General features: G+C 47.7%; 1 protein-coding gene across 2 annotated transcripts; it reads left to right on the top strand.

The window, feature by feature from the left end:
- Positions 1-3,756: 3,756 nt before the first annotated feature.
- LAYN (layilin) lies at positions 3,757-16,957 on the top strand. Of its 2 annotated transcripts, XM_032228893.1 has the most exons (7): positions 3,757-3,932; positions 7,412-7,706; positions 10,418-10,575; positions 10,968-11,009; positions 11,953-12,039; positions 13,484-13,583; positions 16,140-16,957. In XM_032228893.1, the coding sequence occupies exons 1-7, from the start codon at positions 3,812-3,814 to the stop codon at positions 16,489-16,491; spliced, it is 1,155 nt and encodes a 384-aa protein (XP_032084784.1). In that variant the 5' UTR covers positions 3,757-3,811; the 3' UTR covers positions 16,492-16,957. The 2 variants fall into 2 exon arrangements, with proteins under 2 accessions (XP_032084784.1, XP_032084785.1); XM_032228894.1 differs by lacking the exon at positions 11,953-12,039.
- Positions 16,958-21,279: the final 4,322 nt, after the last annotated feature.

Below are 21,279 nucleotides of genomic sequence, written 5' to 3' on the forward strand. Positions count from 1 at the left end.
GGCCAGTAGATGCCACTGACCAAGTTTCTGTGTTCTGACCGAGGCTTCCCAAGAGCATGAAGCCAACTCCTGGTCCCGACAAAACTCCCTTTTATTAATTGACTGTGGATTCTGCTCATTCACATCCAGCAAAGTCTTTTGAGGGAGGATTTACAGCCACAGACCTTATCTGGCTTGGAGAGCTGCCAGGCCGATCTCTGCAGAACTTGGCAAGGAGTCTCAGAGAGTAAGGAACCAATTAAGTGAACTAATGGTCTCCTGCAAACTCCACTCCCCTTTCGCTCCTCTTTTATTTCCTCTGGGAGGGACCATTCATTGTCCACCTGTGGCTTTACTCCCAAGTCGACCCCTGTTCTTTAGCTGTTCCCTTCGTCTGGCCATTCTGTTCAAGCGAACCCTGGGTACAGGCTCCAGCTGTTCTTCTGCCCCACTGCTGTCTGACTCCGAAGGCAGCTGATAACTGGCTTACGGCTCTGGTCCCCTCTCTGCCTCGGATGCAGAGTCTTCATCAGAGCCTTCCCGGACTCCAGAACTGGCCCAGGTTCCTCCCCAACCCTCCTCACTGTCTGAATCTGCTGCCAGCTCTGCTGGCTGCTAGCGGGCCACAACAATGGAGGATAATGGCGGAGAAGCTCATTCCAACAGGCTAAAGAGACACAATTCATCCCAGATCCCTACTGATGGCTGCAAAACCTGGACTCTGGAAAAGGCAGATAGGAAAAGGGAGCTTTGAACTGTGGTCCTGGAGGTGACTGTTATGCATCCCACAATAACCCCAAAAATAACAGAAGAAGTCCTCGCCAAAAATACCATCTCAAAGCCAAGCTCGCCGCAGAGGCTGTCACATTTTGGCCCTGTCCTGAGAGCTGACTCACTCGACAATGCAGTCACGCTAGGAGTGATCAGCGGGAAAAGGAGAAGGGGGTGCCCTGGCACCCGCTGGCTGGACACTATAAAGCAGTGTTTCTCAACCTTGGCCACTTGAAGATGTCCGGACTTCAACTCCCAGAATTCCCCAGCCAGCGAATTCTGAGAGTTGAAGTCCGGACATCTTCAAGTGGCCAAGGTTGAGAAACACTGCTATAAAGGATGACACCGGGATGACCATGCCGGATCTGAAGGAGGCGGTCAGATCTGAGAGACGGAGAGGGGCATGGAGAGTCTTGATCTTGATTGTATCCCTCTGTTAATGCAACTTAGAATTGTGTTGGGGTTTTTTTGGCCACTGCCGCCGGCGCTGCCGTAGCCTCTTGGCTCATATTTCATTGTTTGATGTGCCATGGCACCCAGCTCCTCTTTTCGTGACAGTGGACGTAACTTGAAGGCCCCAGCTCCTCTTTTCGTGAAGGCCCGTTTCTGCTAGTCAGCATGAACTGGAGGCAGATTGGGGGGCAGTAGGGTCGAGAAGGAATGAGTGTGCAGGCATGAATGCGCACATGCACTCAGAGATAACACACACACACACACACACACACACACACACACACACGCTTCATAAATCAGAAAGCCACTTAGGAAATTGCTGATGCGGCTTCCAACGGCAGGCCAGATTTCAATAGGAGTTGGAATCGTTCTAGTCCAGCCTTCCAAGAAATTCCTCCGACGTTAATAAGGAGACGGGATGAAGCAAATATTGTGTTCCCCATGGCGTCCCTCCCCAGCCATCAGAAGCTTACAACGCCACACAGCCAGAGTTTTGACAGTGTGGGATAGCAGTTTAGTCCCCGTGTTTTTTGAGCGGCTGGGGTCACGCATTGTTCTGAGCTGCTGTTCATTGGGAGCACGGTTTGTTGAATCCATCCACGAAAGAAACATTGGGGTTGGACTAGAAGACCTCCAGCACCCCTTCTAACTCTGTTATTCTGTTAACCGAGGTGGCGCAGTGGTTAGCGTGCAGTACTGCAGGCTACTTCTGCTGATCACCGACTGACAGCAGTTGGGCAGTTCGAATCTCACCAGCCTCAAGGTTGACTCAACCTTCCGTCCTTCCGAGGTCGGTAAAATGGGGACCCAGGTTGTTGGGGGCAAGGTGCTGACTCTGGTTATAGAGGGCTGGAAAACACTGTGAAGCAGTAGATAAGTTTAAGGGCTATTGCTACCTTCCTTCCTTCCTTCCTTCCTGTTAGAATGCAGTATTGCAAGGCTAATTCTGCTGACTGCCAGGAGTTCGATCCTGACTGGCTCAAGGTTGACTCAGCCTTCCCTCCTTCTGAGGTGGGTAAAATGAGGAGCCAGATTGTTGGGGGAAAGATGCTAACTCTGGTTAGAGAGGGCTGGAAAGCAACACACACACACACACACAGAGGGGGGCATGGAAGGGAAAACTTCCACGCTCTTGGCTGCTTCCTCCCAACCCCAAAGCCAAAATAGCATGTTTGCAGCTGGCCTCCTTTCCTTCCTCACCCCGGCTGGGCATCTGGAAGCTGTTTCCAAACCAGGATGAGTGGAAAGTTGGCTCGGGATCCCGGAAGCTCAGCCCAGTCCAGCTTCCCAGTGCTCAGGAAACCAGCAGACAAATGAGTCCCGTCAGCATCTGGGCAGGAGCCGATCCTGCGATGGGAGCATTCCGTGTGCATTTCCTCCTCTGTTCCCAAGCAGAATCTGGCCCAGGCTTGTTGCAAGATCCCTCGCAAAGATGTAGACTTAAGGTTGCTGGGAAGGTAGTTTTTCTCATCCAGGTTTTCTGGATTCAGACAAGACGGCGAACCGCGATTCAGTCAGACCGATTATTTTCAGAGCCAAGCAAAAACGTGATTTGATGGTATTGTGCCAGCACCACTATAACAGCCTGTAAGAAGAAAGATTAGAGGAGAGGAAGTAAAGGAGTGGGTAGTAAGAGTGGGGAAGAGAGTAAGAAGGAGAAGAAGAGGAGTAGGGGAGAGGGAGGGGAATAAGAAGAGAGGAAGGAGAGGAGGAAAGAAGAAGGTAGAGAAGGGAGGTTTGGGAAGAAAGAAGGAAGGAGTAGGGTTGTCGCAAGATGAGATGGATGTACGGGTTGGCAAGAGAGCAACCCCTATTGTGCTTTTTGTATCCTTAGACTGGTTGTGATAAATGCTAGAAGTCAACAGATAAATGTTGATAGTACCTATGAGAAAGAGGATTAGGGGGCTGGAGGCTAAAACATACGATGAAATGAACGGTTGCAGGAACTGGGGATGTCTAGTTTAAGGAAAAGAAGGACCAGGGGAGACATGATAGCAGTCTTCCAATATCTCAGGGGCTGCCCCAAAGAAGAGGGAGTCAAGCTATTCTCCAAGGCACCTGAGGGTAGGACAACAGGCAATGGGTGGAAACTAATTAAGGAGAGAAGCAACTTAGAACTAAGGAGGAAATTTCCTGACACTTAGAATAATTAACCAATGGAACAACTTGCCTCCAGAAGTTGTGAATGCTCCAACACTGGAAGTTTTTAAGAAGCAGTTGGATAACCCTTTGCCAGAAGTGGTGTAGGGTTTCCTGTCTAGGCAGGGGGTTGGACTAGAAGACCTCCAAGGTCCTTTCCAACTCTTTCATGCCCCGCGACTCTTCTGAATCCATCCTAGGTTCACTCCTCGGCGTTGCGGGGGTCCAATGGACACGCGTGGACGCTGCTACACACACACACACACACACACACACACACACACACACGTCCCTCAGCCTCGCCGGCTGGAAGCCAAGGCTCGCCCTCCGCCCCCGGGAGCCCCTCCAGCGGCCTCCCCCCTCCCCTCCCTCCCTCCTCCCCCCGGCCCAGAGGCGGAGCCGCTTCGCCTCGCCCGGGCCAGACGTTCGGCCGCTCCCGGCGACTGCACTGGCTCCGGCGGCTGCGGCCATGTGGCTCCCGGGCTGCGACGGGGGAGCGGCCGGTGGGCTCTGGCAGCTGCCGCTGCTGCTGCTACGGCTGGGCGCCTTCTGCGAGCCGGCGGGCGGCCAGGAGGCCAGGCTGCCCAGCGGTGAGTCCGGCCCCCCGGCGGGCGGGCGGGCAGAGGGTGGACGGGGCTGGCGGAGCGAAGCGCAAAGGACGGGGATGGGCGGACGGCGGGGCTGCCCGGCTGGAGCGCGGAGGAAACTTTGCAAAAGTCGGGGAGACTAGAATCACGTCCCCACTTAGGGGCCGCGCGTGGGGACGGCGGTCTGCTGGCGGGGGGGGGGATGCAAAGCGGGAGCCCCCTTCCGTCCAGCCGGGAAAATGGGGGCAGAGGGGTGGAGGGGGGGGTTCAGCTGCAAGACACAGCCCCCCCCTCCCTCAAGCTTGCCCTCTGCCAGCCTCCTCCTTGGAGGCTCTTTGCCACAGAACTCCCCCGTGGTCCTTTTTCCCAGGGTGGTAGCGGGCATCCTCTCAAAGCTCTAGCCACAACCCTCCGCCCTCTTTACTTTGGGGGGGGGGGCTCTACCTGCAGTCCAAAAGGGCAACCAAGCAGCCAGCCTGCCAGTTGCCCTGAATTCGTTGCAAGCCTTCAAGCCAAGATATGCCAACTGAACAACTGGTGCCTACTGAGGCTTTGCTGCCCACCTACCCCAGCCCGGAGCCGCCCGCAGAGGAGGAGGTTAAGATGAAGCAGCTAAAGAGGCCGGGAGGGGGGAGGCTGCGGGAATCGAGGTGCAGCCGTCGGCCCAACACCCCCCCCTCCCCGCATCAACCGGGCAATCGTGCCCATCCAAAACCACGATTCGTAAATCGCTAGTGGAGTGTTTGAGCGCTCCCGCGTATAAAGGCGGCCGGACAAGGAGGGGAGGGCAGTCCCGAGTGGGCTGAGGAGAGGGAACAGCCAAAGGGGGGGGGGGACTCCCCTACTTCGTCTGCCAAAGCTGCGGCGGGACCGGACACCCCCCCCCCGCAGCTTCTTTGAAGGCGTGGGGAGGGGTCGTGTCTGCTGTCGGGCGGTGGGCGCGTTTCCAAGTCCGGGATGGGATGAGGAGGGGGGGTCTCAGCTGCCGGAGTCCGGCCCTGAGCCAGCGACGGCCCCTTTAGCCTCCCGTCAGGCCGCTGGGATGTTTGGGGGCGGCCAAGTTGGGGGCGCAGAAGCCCCCGTGCCCTGTGGAATCCCGACGTGCTGCGGATCGCCTAGGGCATCCCTGGATTCGGGCTCCACAGCCGTCGGAACCTGAACCCACTTCCCTCCAGGGTGTCAGCCAAAGGACTAAGCCTGAGAGCATCGTAGCTGGGATTCCCGCAGCTCTCTAAACGTCTTGCGGAGGGGAGGGGGGGTACAATCCTGGCACTGGAACTGGACCATAGCGGGCTCTGTTTCCACTCTGAGCTCCATCCTAGATCAGAAAGGTCCCTTTAGCTGCTTTATCTTAACCTCCTCCTCCTCTGCCGTCTGCTCAGAGCTGGGGTAAGTAGCAATAGCAATAGCAGTTAGACTTATATACCGCTTCATAGGGCTTTCAGCCCTCTCTAAGCGGTTTACAGAGTCAGCATATATTGCCCCCACAGTCTGGGTCCTCATTTCACCCACCTTGGAAGGATGGAAGGCTGAGTCAACCCTGAGCCGGTGAGATTTGAACAGCCGAACTGCAGATAACAGTCAGCTGAAGTTGCCTGCAGTACTGCACCCTAACCACTGTGCCACCTCGGCCCTTGGGTGGGTGGGCAACAAAGCCCCATTAAGACAGCAGGTACACCCCCTCCCCATGCCTTTAAAGAAGCTGTGGGGGTTGGCAGGTAAAGTAGTGGAATCCTCCCACCCCCTTTCTGGCTGTTCCCCCTCCCAGCCCACTCGGGACTTTCCTCCCCTCCTTGCCCACCTACCTTCAATGGGTGAATGGATTCCCAAGGCTGGGATAGTTTTAGCAATGCCCGTCCAAAGGACACTGAACAATGGGGCAGGCAGCGTCTTGGCAATGACGCAGAGGACCCTGAGAAGATCCAGTCACTTAAGACGATCTCATGAAGCGCAAACTCTGGCGATTGTGTTCTTATTTTAAGTTTTGAATCAGTTCTTCCCAACATCAGGCACTTGTTTACTATTTGGATTGTTCTAATTTGTTGGGTTTCCATTCGCACGCTGCCCAGACACTGCTGGACAGTGGGGGGGCCATATAAATCATGGGAATAAATCAAGCATTGAGATAAATGACTGCCAACCAGCGGAGGACTGCTGTGAATGGAAAAGAAGAAAAGAGAAGAGAAGAAGGAAGGATAGAGAAGAGAAAAAGGAAAGAAGAGAATAGAGAACAGAACAGAACAGAAAAAGGAAGGATGGAAAAGAGAAGAAGGAAAGAAAATGTAGAGTAGAGTAGAGTAGAGTAGAGTAGAGTAGAGCTGGGCTGGAAGGGACCTTGGAGGTCTTCTAGTCCAACCCCCTGCTCAAGCAGGAGAGTAAATCTGAGGATCCTCACTTGACTCTCAATTCAGATTTGAAATAAACCCAAAGGTGCTTTTTCATGTGCCAATTGGACTTTCTTGTTTTTCTTTGGAGATGTTTCCGCTTCTCATCCAAGAACCTTTTTCAGCTCTAAACTGGACAGAAGGGAAGGGAAGGATTGATAACTCCTTGCAGACAGCTGGTCATTTGCATCCTTTTAGAGAGTCGTTGAGGTTTATCTGTGTTCTCACAGTCACCTGAGTAGGGCAAAATGGATGTGGAGCCTTGAGAAGCGAAACGTCTTTTTAAAAAATCCCCCAAGAAAGTCTAGTTGCCCCTTGAAAAAACCCCGTTGGGACAACCAGGACCTGGACGCTGGAGAATCTCTATAGACATTTAAAATAAACATTTTTATCCCATGGCCACCGGTTTCTTCCCATAATATTCAGCAACAAGAAAAGAAGGCAGAATTTAGAATATTGCTGTTCCTTTTGTGATGCTGGGAAAAAATCTACATCGTGCAGTTGTGGAAGTCAAGAATTCTTTCTCTGTCTAACCCAGGGATGTCCAATATGGCGACTTTAAAATGTGCGAACTTCGGTTCCACCACAAAACCGCGGACGACAAAATCGCGGTCGACGAAAGCGCGTATGTGACGTCATCACAGCGCGACGAAAAAGATCGAAAAATGTAAAAATAAAGCGAAAACCTTACCCTAACCCCCCCAAACCTAACCCTAAACCTAACCCTTAACCTAACCGTTAACGTAACGCTAAACCTAACGCTAATCCTTAACCTAACGCTAAACGTAACGCTAACGCTCTAAACCTAACCCTAACCCTTAACCTAACCCTTACCTTTATGTGAATCGGCTTGCTGTAATTTAATTTTTATTTCAATTTTTCGATCTTTTTCGTCGCGTTGTGATGACGTCACATACGCGATTTCATCGACCGCGCTTTTGTGGAACGCGCTTTTGACGGGTCACGGTGAACTTCAATTTCCAGAATTCCATGCTGGCTGGGGAATTCTGGGAGTTGAAGTCCGCAAGTCCTAAAGTTGACAAAGTGTTGGACCACCCAGCTCCCCTCCTTCTAACCGAGGCTGTTTCTGCTCCACAGGGCAGGCCGTCTGCCTGAGAGGCACGCAACGGCCTTGCTACAAAATCGTCTACTTCCACGAAGTCGCACGTAGGGTCGGCTTCCAGGAAGCGCTTCAAACCTGCCGGAGTGATGGCGCAGACCTGGTCAGCATCGAATCCCAGTCGGAACAGGTGATGGTTGAGAATATGATCCAGCGTTTTTCAGCCTCCGATGGCGATTTCTGGATCGGCCTCCGGAGAGAAGACGAACCCGAGAACGGCACCGAATGTCCATCTTTGTACACCTGGACCGACGGGAGTTCGTCCACCTTTCGGTAAGCCAGAATGAAGTTTCCATCAAGAATTTAGGACAGGGAGGGCGAACATTTTAGACACCAAGTGACCAAACTACGTGCTCGGACATGCCCAGACTGAAAGGTGGGTGTGCGAAGGCAAACACGTCCATGCGCTGACATGCGCATATGTGCAGCAGGGACCCAAAGACCGGCTGGCTGGCGTGAGCTGGGGCATCCCAACACCAGCAGCGCAACAACCAATTTTTATTTTTATTTTTTTTAATTAGGTTTTTTGGGGGGGGGGTTCAAAAGTTTTATTTCTTTTAAAACAAACATTTCATCATTCCTCAATCAGTAAGACATCGGAGTACAATTTTTTGTGTGTCAAAATAGTTCTAGTTTTCCACCAAATTCTTGTCTAGCCTAATGTATACCCCTCCCTCCCTCCCCCTCCCCCAACCCCCCCTCTCCTTCCCCCCCCCCGACTTCCCAGAACCCGTACACGGTATGGATTTTTAACAAACACAGTCTAAAATCTATTGAGAAAAAAAGAAATAAAGAAATTAATGACATTCTACATTGACCTTAGCTTCTTCTTGCTGAGCTAAACAATTTAAATCATTTCTGATCTTAAGCATAGGCTAACTGGAATTTCTTGGTCCCGTATTTATTTTGTATATAGTCAATCCATTTTTTCCAGTCTCGTTTATATCTCTCATTTGAGTGATCTTTAAGATATGCCAATATTTTAGCCATCTCGGCTAAGTTTGTGACTTTCAATGTCCATTCTTCAATTGTAGGCAAGTCTTCCTTCTTCCAGTATTGCGCCACCAACAGTCTTGCTGCCGATATTAGGTGCAGAATCAAGTTAGTCTCTACCACTGTAACGTCAGTACATATACCTAGTAAGAATATTGTATTTATTTTGTACAATGATAATAAAGACTATACTAAGAGGTAAGCTCTTTTTCTCTTGGGAGCTTCTGTTCCGTCGTTTGCAGGGAAGCAGAAGCTCACGAAAGAAACATCAGAGAGATCTGACCGGCGTGCGTGCCAGCAGAGAGGGCTCTGCATGCCACCTGTGACATGCGTGTCATAGGTTCGCCATCACAGATTTAGGAGGCCAGGCAGACTCTCTCTCTTTTTTTAAAATATATATTTATTGTACATTTTCCTTTGTTCTACATCACAATTTTCAATTTTGCAACAGCGGCATACTGGTCGTCTCTAATTCTTTTTAAATATACATAATGTTATACACTCTAATCACAACCATTTTCCTCTTAATCATACAGTGTAGTCCTCTGATGGCGAACTTATGACACCGTGCCCGAAGGGGCACACGGAGTCATATTGCCCGACATGCACGCCGACGCCCATTCCTCTTCCAGAGTTCTGGCACACATGCGCGCGCGATGATCAGCTGGCCTTCGTACATGCGGCACTGCCCAAAACTGGAAGAGCTGGTCTTCTGTTTTCCTGGCGTGAGCATGCGCGCCAATCAGTTGTTTGTTGTGCGCATATGCGCATCAGTAACCGGAAGGCTAGCTGGGTGGCCGTGCATTTTTGCACACCAGAAAACAGAAGTTCATTTTCCAGCATGTGCATGGCCCCTGGGCAGCTCCTCTTCCGGGTCACAGATGAGACATGCGTGCAAAGCAGACACACTCGCTCGCTCCCTTTTCGGCCTTCGGTGCCGAAAAGGTTCACCATCACTGGTATAGCCTCTTTTTAAATACAGAATATTGTACAGCATAGTTTTAGTCATTGTTTCCATGGTTATGACGTAACTCTCTGTACATTTATCTACGCATTTTGATTTACAGTTGTGTACAATGCAATAATGATATTGCTTGCAATATGTATTCTTCTATATAACTCTGTACCGTTATTTGTTTCTAGTTTGTTAATCTTCTTTCATTATTAATTTTCTAACCTCTGCGCCTATTATCTAGCCATTTATACCATAAATTACTCATATTGAGCAATATTCTATTTCCCCTTTATCTTTAAGTTCTATCGTTAACTTGTCCATTTTGGCACATTCTAATATTTTCTTTATTACCATTTCATCTGTAGGTATACTTCTGTTTTTCCAAATTTGTGCATAAGGAATTCTAGCCGCTGTTACGACGTGTAACATTAAATATATAATTCTTGTATTGTATTTCCCTGGCAGTATGCCTAATAAGAATAAATCATCTCCTCTAACCACTCTTTTATCTTTAACCAATATTTTTTTGCCGATGGACAGCTCCACCACATATGGTAATAAAATCCCTGTGCGTTTTGAAAAAGCACCTTTTCACATGTCAATATACCTCTAAAAATACCTCTATAGTACTTACTTTACTTTCAGATAAGTGTAATACTACAATTATTTAATTAATTGCTTAATTGATAGCGAGTCATTCATAGTTAATAATTAATAGGTCAATTGTTTCCTTATCTATCTGAAAAATATTCTGTACAACTATTACCGTTGTATTATCACTTTTTCATTCAGTTCAATTGCATTCAATGACTTAAACAATAGCGTTCCTAATATTATTTTCTAAACACTGATATTAAATGCAATAATAATCCTAAATAAAGAAAAGAGCATCAAGCAAGATGTTGACTTTGTTAATCTATAATTTCTTCCCCACAATTTTTGCCAGTTATCTAAATTCTGTAGTGTACCCATTTTTTATTTTTTATTTTTGGTGGAGGCCAGGCAAATTCTCATGATTTGCTTGTCCTCCTTACAGAAACTGGTACGCGGATGAGCCCTCCTGTGGAAGTGAGTGGTGCGTGGTGATGTATCACCAGCCCTCGGCACCTGCTGGCGACGGGGGACGTTACCTGTTCCAGTGGAACGATGACCGATGCAACATGAAAAACAACTTTATTTGTAAATATTCAGAAGGTAACATTCCCCCTCCCAGCCTCAATGGAGTGAGCTCCCCGTTCCTTGTCCCAGCTTCTGCCAACCTAGCAGTTCGAAAGCACGTAAAAATGCAAGTAGAAAAATAGGGACCACCTTTGGTGGGAAGGGAACAGCGTTCCGTGCGCCTTCGGTGTTGAGTCATGCCAACCACATGACCACGGAGACATCTTTGGACAGCACTAACTCCTTGGCTTTGAAATGGAGATAAGCACCGCCCCCTAGAGTTGGGAACGGCTAACACATATGTGCGAGGGGAACCTTTATCTTTGCTTCTCGCACGGTGGTTTTAAAGTTCCTGTAATCAAATGTAGGATTTGGGGCTTGGTTTTTCAGCATGTGTGCCGTCTTGATTGTTTTCCTTCTCTTTGCAGAAAAGCCAACAGTTGTCCCTGAATTGGCTGCTTCTCAAACAGGTAACATTTGGTGTTAGGGAAAGGAGGGGGAGGTTGCGACTTTTGCTGGGAGGAATGCCAAATCTAGCACAAATAACAAACAATGCCAAAAAAAATGCAAAAGAAATGGTTAGAGGCGTGAGAAAGACAATGAGGCGTACTAGGGAGATGTAAATTGGAGTCCACGTTTAACCATGGAGCCTAGGAGCCTTCTCATGACTTCAGAAGGTCTCTGCATTCCAGCCAGCCTTCCTCACAAGGTTGTTGTTATTGTTTATGGGAAAAGAAGGAGAGATTTGTCCCCACTCTGGAGTTTCCTCCACTCCAGGGGTGAAATCTAGCAGGTTCTGACAGGTTCTAGAGAACCGGTAGCAGAAATTTTGAGTAGTTCGGAGAATCGGCAAATGCCACCACTGGCTGGCCCTAAAATAGGTGAGAATAGAGATTTTGCAGTATCCTTCCCCTGCCACGCCCACCAAGCCACACCCACAGAACTGGTCGTAAAAAAAAATTGAATTTCACCACTGCTCCACTCCCAAAGGAAAGACAGACTTATCCATTAAATTGGTGTTTCCCAACCTTGTCAACTTTTAAGATGTGTGGACTTCAACTCCCAGAATTCCCCCAAGCCAGCTTGGCTGTGGGGATTCTGGGAGCTGAAGTCCACACATCGTAAAGTTTGCAAAGTTGAGAAATGTTGTTTTAAACAATAAATAAGCAAAGTTCCTTCTTTTGAACTGATGACTCTCAATTGCTTTTTCAAATGTTGGATGCTAATTGATCCTTTTCTAACTGATTGACCCCCAAAATGTGGATGCTTCGCCCAAATTTGAGTCTTATCCTAGTCCTAAATCCTCTTCCATCATTCTTAGGGCCTCGTTAATCTTGAATTATCCAAATCAACTACTTACATTATCGAGACAACATCCTTAAATCGTAACACTCGTAACACTTTTTTCCCTAGGGTATATAACAGGGTCTTCAGCATTCACATCCCCAGAACCCCCCATGCAGGAGGCTGTCGCTAACAAAACCCTCCCACAGGCCAAAGGTACCAAAAAAAAACCCTGCAATTTCTTGTAATTTTAAACAAAGTTTTTTTTAATTTTTTGTTAACATAGTTTAAAAAAATTATAAGCAAAGTGTTGTCCAGGTCCCTCCCCCCTCTTTACATCTTCTATTTATGCATAGTACATGTTACATCTTATTTCCATTTTACATTTCAGTCATCTTATTTTCATTCCATAATCTCCCACTTAATTTTAATTTCTTCTTAATATATTGACAATATCCTTATTTGCCTCTCCAAGTTAATCACATTTAACATATTATTCTATCTGTTATTCTGTTTAACAAACATATATTCTCAAATTTAGTTTTATATATTACACATTTCATTTGATTAGTTATCCACAAGTAATAGTTTTAATCTATTTCCCACACATTATATTAAACATATACCTTTGGCTATATTTACTAAATTTCATTCTATTCTACAAACAAATCCTTCTCTTTCTTTTCTCCTTCCAACCATTTTCTCTTAGTATCTCAGGAACTTCATTTCTTGTAATTTTAATGAGGATGGAAAAAGAATAAGTTTGTTATCGTTGTGGCAAAGAAAGTTGGAAGTCTTTTCTTTATGTATCTTTTCTTATTCATATGTCTTAATCACGTTTCTTGAGTTCTGAATTCCATGACCCGTCAAAACTGCGGTCCACAAAAGCGCGCTCGACGAAAGCGCGCATTTGACGTCATCACAACGCGACGAAAAAATTAAAAATTGAAATAAAAATAAAATTAAAGCAAGCCGATTCACATAAAGGTAAGGGTTAGGGTTAGGGTTAGGGTTAGGGTTAGGGTTAGGTTAAGGGTTAGGGTTAGGTTTAGAGCGTTAGGGTTACGTTTAGCGTTAGGTTAAGGGTTAGCGTTAGGTTTAGCGTTAGGTTAAGGGTTAGGTTTAGGGTTAGATTTAGGCTTAGGTTAAGGGTTAGGTTTAGGGTTAGGTTTAGGGTTAGGTTTGGGGGGGTTAGGGTAAGGTTTTCGCTTTATTTTTACATTTATCGATCACAGCGCGATGTTTTCGTCGCGCTGTGATGACGTCACGTACGCGCTTTCGTCGAGCGCGCTTTTGTCTACCGCAGTTTTGTGGTGGAACCCTGAATTCACACTTTTCCTTTTATTTAATCTTACTTTATATGATGTCATGTTTACTGTGAGTGAAACCTTCTAGTAAAAAAAAAAATACTTTAAAAATACAGTTGCAGTTTCCTTTCTCCAAAGCTGTTTTAACAATACCCTGACTTTCTCGGAGAAGAAATGTCTTTGCCGCACCCGAAGAGAATTTAATATACATTGTTCTTGTTGCTTTATACCCTACACAGAGAGTATCTCCCCACAATTCATAAATAAATGGGGGTTTGAAAGTCACAATTCCACTGTGATCAAACTTTGTTCTCGGTAACACATTAAAACTCGTGCGTTTCTTTCCTCTTCAGAGCCTGCTTGGAGCCTTCTGTACATCTTAATTTCAAGCATTCCTGCTTTGCTTCTGTTGATCGCCATCGCCGTTTTTATCTTTTGGGTTTACGCAAAAAGGCAAGTGGCATTATAATACAAACTGGGAACAGTTTTGAGGGCAATGCCTCAAGGCCAAGGTAGAGAGAGGAGAAGAAATAGAGATGATACTGTTGTCTGTGCACAGCTGAGACGCTTTTCTTGTTGGAACAGGTGTTGGCTAAGAAAAGCACCCTGTCCCAAGAAAAAAAACAGATTTTTGAGTTCCTTCAGGAAATAATAGGAGTCTTGCAAACTAAGCATAGGGAAGGCCAAAGCATTTTGCTCAAGGAATTTCGTTCCTTGAATTTAGATCCATACAACCCCTAAACTTTAGAGCAGGGGTTGGTAACCTTAAACACTCAAAGAGCCACAAAGATCCTAACCGGAAGTCCCCCTTTCAATTCTGGAGCCAACCGGAAGTCCGGTTCCCCCCCACACACACCATAGAATCTCCTTCTTGCGCGGTGTTTTTTTTCCTCTGCCAACCAGAAGTCTAGTTCTCCCTACCATAGAGTCTCCTCCTAGTCTGGCGAAGAGCCGAGGTGGCGCAGTGGTTAAATGCAGCACTGCAGGCTACTTCAGCTGACTGCTAACTGCAGTTCGGCGGTTCGAATCTCACCGGCTCAAGGTTGACTCAGCCTTCCATCCTTCCGAGGTGGGTGAAATGAGGACCCAGACTGTGGGGACGATATGCTGACTCTGTAAACCGCTTAGAGAGGGCTGAAAGCCCTATGAAGCGGTATATAAGTCTAACTGCTATTGCTATTGCTATTTTCCTCTACCTGTCCTAACTGAAAGCCCTATCAATTGTGTAGCCAACTGGCGACAGGGAGCCGCAGCAGAGGGATGAAAGAGCCACATGTGGCTCCAGAGCCACGGGTTTCCGATCTCTGCTTTAGAGCAGGGATCTCCAACCTGGTATCTTTATGACTTGTGGACTTCAACTCCCAGAATTCCTCAGCCAGCCACTTGATGGATTGTGGATTTCAACTCCCAGAATTCCTCAGTGAGGAATACTACAATACTACGACAAGTCGTAAAGTTCTCCAGGTTGGGGACCCCTGCTTTAGCGGACATGGGGGGGAAAGGCCTTAAAAGACAGAAAGAAAAGTTGCTCCCATGGCCAAGATTAGATAAGCGTGGCTTGAGCCCAGGCCAAGACAAGAACGTGAGAAAACAAGTTCCGCCCCGATTCACACAAACTTAAAGAGAAGAAGAGAGACACACATTTGGGTTTGCAAGATCCTGCCACTATGGCTATTACAATCAAATTCACTCTGAACTACATGCCATTGGTTTCTTGATCTGGTCTATAGGACTAACACACACTTTGTTTGGACTCGAGAGAGCTTGCCCTTAATTTACACCCAGTTGCAAGTAAAGTCTTTCCCTTCCCCAGAATCACTCTTTTCTCCATGAGTTGAAGAGGGGAAGGATTGCATCGGCGTGGTTTCCAGATTTAGCCTCCCCACCCACTCACAGGAAGGAGATGCTTGCGAGCCGGAGTCAAAAAAGGAGGAACTTAAGCCTTCCTCTGGACAAGTCAGCTTTTGTTGAGACATCTGAGTTGTTCTAAACTAAAACTCTTGTCTCCTGCCATCTCTGCTGTTAAATTTTGGGTGCGTTTTGATCTCACAACAGAGGTGGATTCCTACCGGAGTTCGGCCCAGTTCGGCCAAGTAGGTATTAACTTGGCGGCGTGGGTCACTGGAACCAGCAGTAACCCAGGACTGCCACGACCCTGAACCAGTTCTTTCGGGGGGGGGGTGTCTGTGTTTCTGTGTGTCTGTGTGTCTGTGTGTCTGTGTTCCACCATAACTCTGGAGTGCCTCAAGCAATTTCAACCAAACTTGGTACACAGATGACTTACTCTCTGGAAACAAATACTGTAGGGGTAAGACACCCCTAACACTCCTCGGGGGGGGGGTGTTGATATAGCCTGTTGTGCCTTAAAATGGCTTCTACTGTACTACCGTAAAATGGCTTTATTAGTCTACAGCACAGTGGAATTGCCATGGTAACGGCTTCACAGTATTCCACAAGGGGGCTCTCCCTGGTAAGGGGGAAAATCCAACATTAGAAATTACGTTTGGTCCAGACATTTTACCTCTATAAATAAATACCCAGGCAACGCCAGGCTATCAACTAGTATTTTAATTTAAAAACTATCGAAAAGCAAGGCTACCCCTTCTTATCTGTCTAGATCACCCAAGCATCCAGCAAAACCATGGTTCATTCATGACTAACCCAAGTTAGAAAGTAGAAGAAAACTCAGAAAATCAGAAGGAAGTTAATATATTTTTCCTTCCTTCCTTCCTTCCTTCCTTCCTTCCTTCCTTCCTTCCTTCCTTCTTTTTTTCTTTCTCTTTCTTCCTTCCTTCCTTTCTTTCTCTTCCTTCCTTCCTTTCTCTTCCTTCCTTCCTTCTTTTATTTCTCTTCCTTCCTTCATTTCTTTCTTTCTCTTCCTCCCTTCCTTCCTTTCTCTTCCTTCCTTCTTTTATTTCTCTTCCTTCCTTCATTTCTTTCTTTCTCTTCCTCCCTTCCTTCCTTTCTCTTCCTTCCTTCCTTCATCCCTTCCTTTCTTTCCTGGCCAAGGAAACGGGAGCAGAGAGAGGAGAACACGAAGGAAAAAGACGATTGGTCGTCTACCAAGACGCGAAACAGCCCCAGTTTAGAGATATATAACGTGATTAAAACCCAGGGGGAAGCCGATCTTGATGGAACGAGACCACAAACCCAGAACTCCTCTTTCCGTGTCCGTCTCGGAGGAGAAGACCTCTGTGGAGACTATGACAATATGGTGGTCAACAACTCCGAGAGTGGCTTCGTGACCTTGGCAAGCACCGAAAGCGGGTTTGTCACCAACGACATCTATGAACTCTGCCATGACCGAGTGGGGCCAAGCAAAGAGTCCGCTTGGGTAGAAAACGAAATTTACGGATATTGAAGAGCCGGTGGTGAGAGACGGATTCAAGATGGGGAATGTTCCTATCGATACAAACTTTAGCACACAAAAACATGGCTGTTGCATTGAACGGGGAGGTTCTTTTCCTCCCTGAAAGGGGCACATGGATCTAAACAAATTGATTGATTGATTGATTGATTGGTTGATTGGATGTCATCAAGTTGTTTTTAATTTCTAGCAACCACGTTTTCTCCATGAAGATCTGTCCCTGGTCTGGTCATTTATATCTTCCGCTGGTGAACCCATCATCTCTGTCATTGAGTCCATCCAGTTGGTGCTGGTCATCTTCTTTTTCCATCCATCTTTAACCGTGAAAGCAGAGATCTTATTGACCAGGAAATGGTCTTGGGAGAACTTGATTCCCTTCCTTGTTACAGCTGCCTGATCTGTTCTGACCGAGGCTTCCCAAGAGCCTGAAGCAAATTCCTTGTCCCGACAAAAACCTCTTTTATTAATTTGCTGTGAATTCTGCTCATTCACATCCAGCAAAGTCTTTCGAGGGAGGATTTATGGTCACAGACCTTATCTGGCTTGGAGAGCTGCCAGGCCGATCTCTGCAGAACTTGACAAGGAGTCTCAGAGAATCACAAACCAATGAAATGAACTAATTGTCTCCTGCAAACTCCACTCCCCTTTCGCTCCTCTTTTATTTCCTCTGAGAGGGGCCATTCATCGTCCACCTGTGGCCTTACTCGTCGACCCCTGTTCTTTAGCTGTTCCCTTCCTCTGGCAACTCTGTGCATGCGCACATCGGGAACAAGCTCCAGTTGTTCTTCTGCCTCCCTGATGTCCGACTCTGAAGGCAGCTGATAAATTTCGGACGGCCTTGGTCCCCTCTCTGCCTCCGACACAGAGCCCTCCTCAGAGCCTTCCCCAGACTCCAGGACTGGCCCATCTTCCTCCACAACCTCCTCAGTGTCCGAATCTGCTGCCAGCTTCGCTGACCACTGGCGGGCCACAACAGTTACAGCCGCCTGATCATCTAGAACCTGGCAACATCTTTCGCATTATAATAAGCACATCAACTAATTGCTGATATCCAGATGGAATATTTGTGAGGTATGGCTAAATATAACACAGGTTTCGTTTCTCGCCACCTGGCTTTGATCAGCTGCCGAGTTTCCATCTTTACCTGTTTGGCAATCCAAAACATTTTTTCCCAGAAAGGAGGGAGTTTGTTTCTGCTCTTCTATTCTTCACGTGGTATTTTTGCAGGATGATCCAAGGACAAAGGAAAGGACATGCTCTAACTGCAGTATCTTCCGTATTGATAAAGACATTTTTGTTTTGATTCAGAAATGAGGCAAGCGATAAGAACTCCTTGGCCGTTGTGGGCAGGCCTGTTTCTTGGAAGCAGAATTAAAAAAAAATGGGGTGAAGTCGGTCAGGGGTGGGTCGCTGCCAGCGTTACTGGCAGTTCGTGGCGCATGTGCTTTGCATGCGCAGTTTCCTGTAAATAGGTCTGCGCATGCGCAGAACATTTAAAAATGCCAAAAAAAAAAAACATGCTGCAGTGACGGGAACCAGTTTGCGGGCATGGCCAGCCTGCCATCCCTACCGATTCGGTGACCCCGTCACAATTTTCACTACCGCTTCACCTGAACTGGTGCAAACCAGTAGCAACCCTCCTCTGAAGTTGGTGCTAGTTTCAAAAAATAAAGCTGCCAAAGATTATTTCCTTCACATATCAGATGCTTTCTGTCCCAGATGAGATTGGCAAATTTGAGAAACGAGCAACATCCTTGTGGTTCTAAGCAACATACAGTTTCTAATTCTGAAACCATATCCAGCTTTGCAGGGGTGGGTTTCTCGCCCCGTTCCAATCGGTTCGGTTGGAACGTGGCCGGCGGCATCCTCGTGCATGCGTGCAGCGCACGCATGCGTACTAGCATCTGTGCGATGCTCCAGCTGCTCCTGGAGGATCGCGCAGGCGCTGTATGCATCCTGCGCATGCGTGGAAGTGCAGAACTCGTCAAAACCGGGTAAGGAACACGGGCGGGCGGGTGGGCCCTTCGCCGTTCCCGGAAGTTACTTACTTCCAGGTTCGCCGACCAACCGGTTCGCGGGGACCGCCGTGAACCGGTTGAAACCCACCCCTGCAGCTTTGCCTAAGTAAAACATTCCTACTGTTCTTAGGAAAAAACACTAAGAGCAAATAAGCAATGCATTCTTTGAGATCCTTCGCAAATTTTGATACCTTTATAATTGCGCTTTTCAACTCAAAATGTCAGCTCTTCGTGTGGCTGTCCCCACAGAGAAGCTGCAAGATAAGACATAGAAATATTTTCTGGTGTCTTCCTTTGTTATTTGATGTGTAAAAGAGTGGGGGGGGGACTTTAAAAAAAAATCAACAGGCCGGTGTGATGTTCTGTGCATGTGTTACTCTACCAGGTTTCAAAAGCTTTCGATATGTGCATGTGATGTCATCTTACATTGTCGTGGACTGAGAGGTTTCATGCTGGTGTTGGATGCACGAAGCCTGTGGCTACAGCGGTTCAGTTGCTATGATCTTGTGGAATGTTGGTGGGAATCTCTGAAGGACCAAAAGTCTAGCTCAGTGATGGCGAACCTATGGCACGCCTGGCACAGGTGGCATGCGGAGCCATTTCTGAGGGCACACGAGGCGTTGCCCTGTCAGCTCCAGCACGCAGGCGTGCACTGGACAGCTGATTTCAGCCTTCATTTTCAGCTGTTTCTCGCCCTCTGACGCTTCTGGAGGGAGAAAAATGGCCCAACGAGTGAATCGGAAGTCCATTCCCGAACTTCCAGTTTGCATGTTGGGCTGTTTTTCGCCCTCCTGAAGCCTCCGGAGGGTGAAAAACGGCCCAACGCGCAAACTGGAAGTCGGATATCGGGCCGTTTCTGGCCTCCAAGGGCCTCTGGGGTAGTGGTGGGTTTCAAAAATTGTTCGAACCTACTCTGTGGGTGTGGCCTCCTTTGTGGGAGTGGCTTGCTGCCCATGTGACCGGATGGGAGTGGCTTGCCACCCATGTGGCCGGATATGAAGATGCCGACGACACTTGTCAGAACCACCTTAAATTACCTCACCACAGCACTGGCATGCATAAGAATAGGATGTAAACTTGTTTCTTAAAAGGCATCTTTGGTTTGCCGTTAAAACAACTTCAACACACGCAATGTTCTGATTGCACCACAAACGCAGTAGTCATCCTTACCTTTCACAGAGGCACTGAGTTTTATAAATAGGAGCATGATAGTGTAGAATAATCATATCCAAGGACCAGTGGTGGGTTTCAAAAACTTTCGGAACCTCTTCTGTAGGTGTGGCCTGCTTTCCGGGTCCACTGGTGGAACCTCTTCTAACCGGTTCGGTAGATTTGATGAACCGGTTCTACCAAATAGGTGCGAACTAGTAGGAACCCACCTCTGCTCTGGGGGGGTGGGGGCGTTTTCACCATCCCCAGGCTCTAGAAAGCCTCTGGAGCCTTGGGAAGGTGAAAAACAGAACTACCAGAAGTTGGGAAACAAGCCATTTCCAGCCTCCAGGGGGTGAGGGAAGCCGTTCTTGCCCTCCCCAGGCTCCAAGAAAGCCGTACATGCATGCCCGGGGCAGCAGGGAGAGAGTCACGCACACATGAGCAGGGAACATGGTGCAGGGGGGGAATTAAATGATGGGGGTAGGCACACTTTTGGCACCCAATGCGAAAAAGGTCCTCCATCACTGGTCTAGCTTGACTAGAAGTTTTCTTTGTGCTTTCCCTTCTAAGTGGAAACAGCAAAGCTAAACCTTTGGCGAGAACGTCTGCAAAGATTGGAGAGGAGAGGAGAAACCCCCCTCCCCCAAGAAACCCCCCCCCCCAAAAAAAATGGCCAGGGGAAACTCCTGATGGAATGTTGATGCTCGGTGCAATTCTCATCACTCAAGGATTATGCAACGTTGTGGGATGAAAAATACACACCGAGGAAAAAGATGGGAGAGGTGGCTTTGAAGTGCCATGCTTGGACATGATCTCCTGACACCACATGGCTGGCAAATGTGTCATTGTTCTTGGCTTCCTCTGCTGCACAAGCCACGCGGTGTCCCACATTATGTCTCTCAGTCCTAGGAGCTGCCGAAGAAGGACTACATGGGGCCGAATGAGGTGAGGCACAGCTTGTGGTTGCTTAATGCCTGGGGCGGGGCGGGGTGGGTCTGAAGAGCCTTACTCATGGTCTCATGTCATGACTGACAGACACCCGAGCATCTGTGGGTAGAAGAAGCCGCTGGCGTTTGCACTGTTCTCATTTCAGTCCGGGTGTTTTTCCTGCACTTCGGTATTGCCTTACGGCCGTGTTTCTCTTGTGCATGTCTGAATGAAATGTTGGAATCTCTTGAGCTAAGAAATAAACGTGTTTGGTTGCAGAGCAACAACAGATTAATATTATAGGCCTCTTTTTTTGTGTGCTGGGTCTTTCTCAGTGGTGTTCTGACCTGACAGTAAAAAGCACACGCTTAGTCCCAAAAACCCTCTTTTTATTTCAAAGGCTGTGAATTATATTCATTCACAGCCTGTAATGAGTCCCAAATAGTTGTAGAGAGTCTTACAGTAGGCTGCCAAAGTCTTTCGGGATAAAGCTGATAAGCACCCACCTTTATCTTCCTTGAAACACTGCCAAAGACTTAACTGGCAACTAGCTTTGCTAGGCCACACGTAGCAAAGAGTCAAAACAGAGCTGCAGAAGTTAAACCGACCAGCACGAACCAAGTTGCTTCCTGCGAAGACTCACGTTCCTTTGCTCTTCCTTTATGTCCTATGGGAGGGGCCAATC

This window comes from Thamnophis elegans, chromosome 13, assembly GCF_009769535.1.
Source record: "Thamnophis elegans isolate rThaEle1 chromosome 13, rThaEle1.pri, whole genome shotgun sequence".
NCBI lineage: Eukaryota > Metazoa > Chordata > Lepidosauria > Squamata > Colubridae > Thamnophis > Thamnophis elegans.

Bases quoted from the DNA above. Each gene is read 5' to 3' on its own strand.
- LAYN (XM_032228893.1), top strand. From the start codon at position 3,812: ATGTGGCTCCCGGGCTGCGACGGGGGAGCGGCCGGTGGGCTCTGGCAG. The intron at 7,707-10,417 runs GTAAGCCAGAAT...TCCTCCTTACAG, and splicing joins GGGAGTTCGTCCACCTTTCG to AAACTGGTACGCGGATGAGC. The intron at 13,584-16,139 runs GCAAGTGGCATT...TTCCTGGCCAAG, and splicing joins TTTTGGGTTTACGCAAAAAG to GAAACGGGAGCAGAGAGAGG.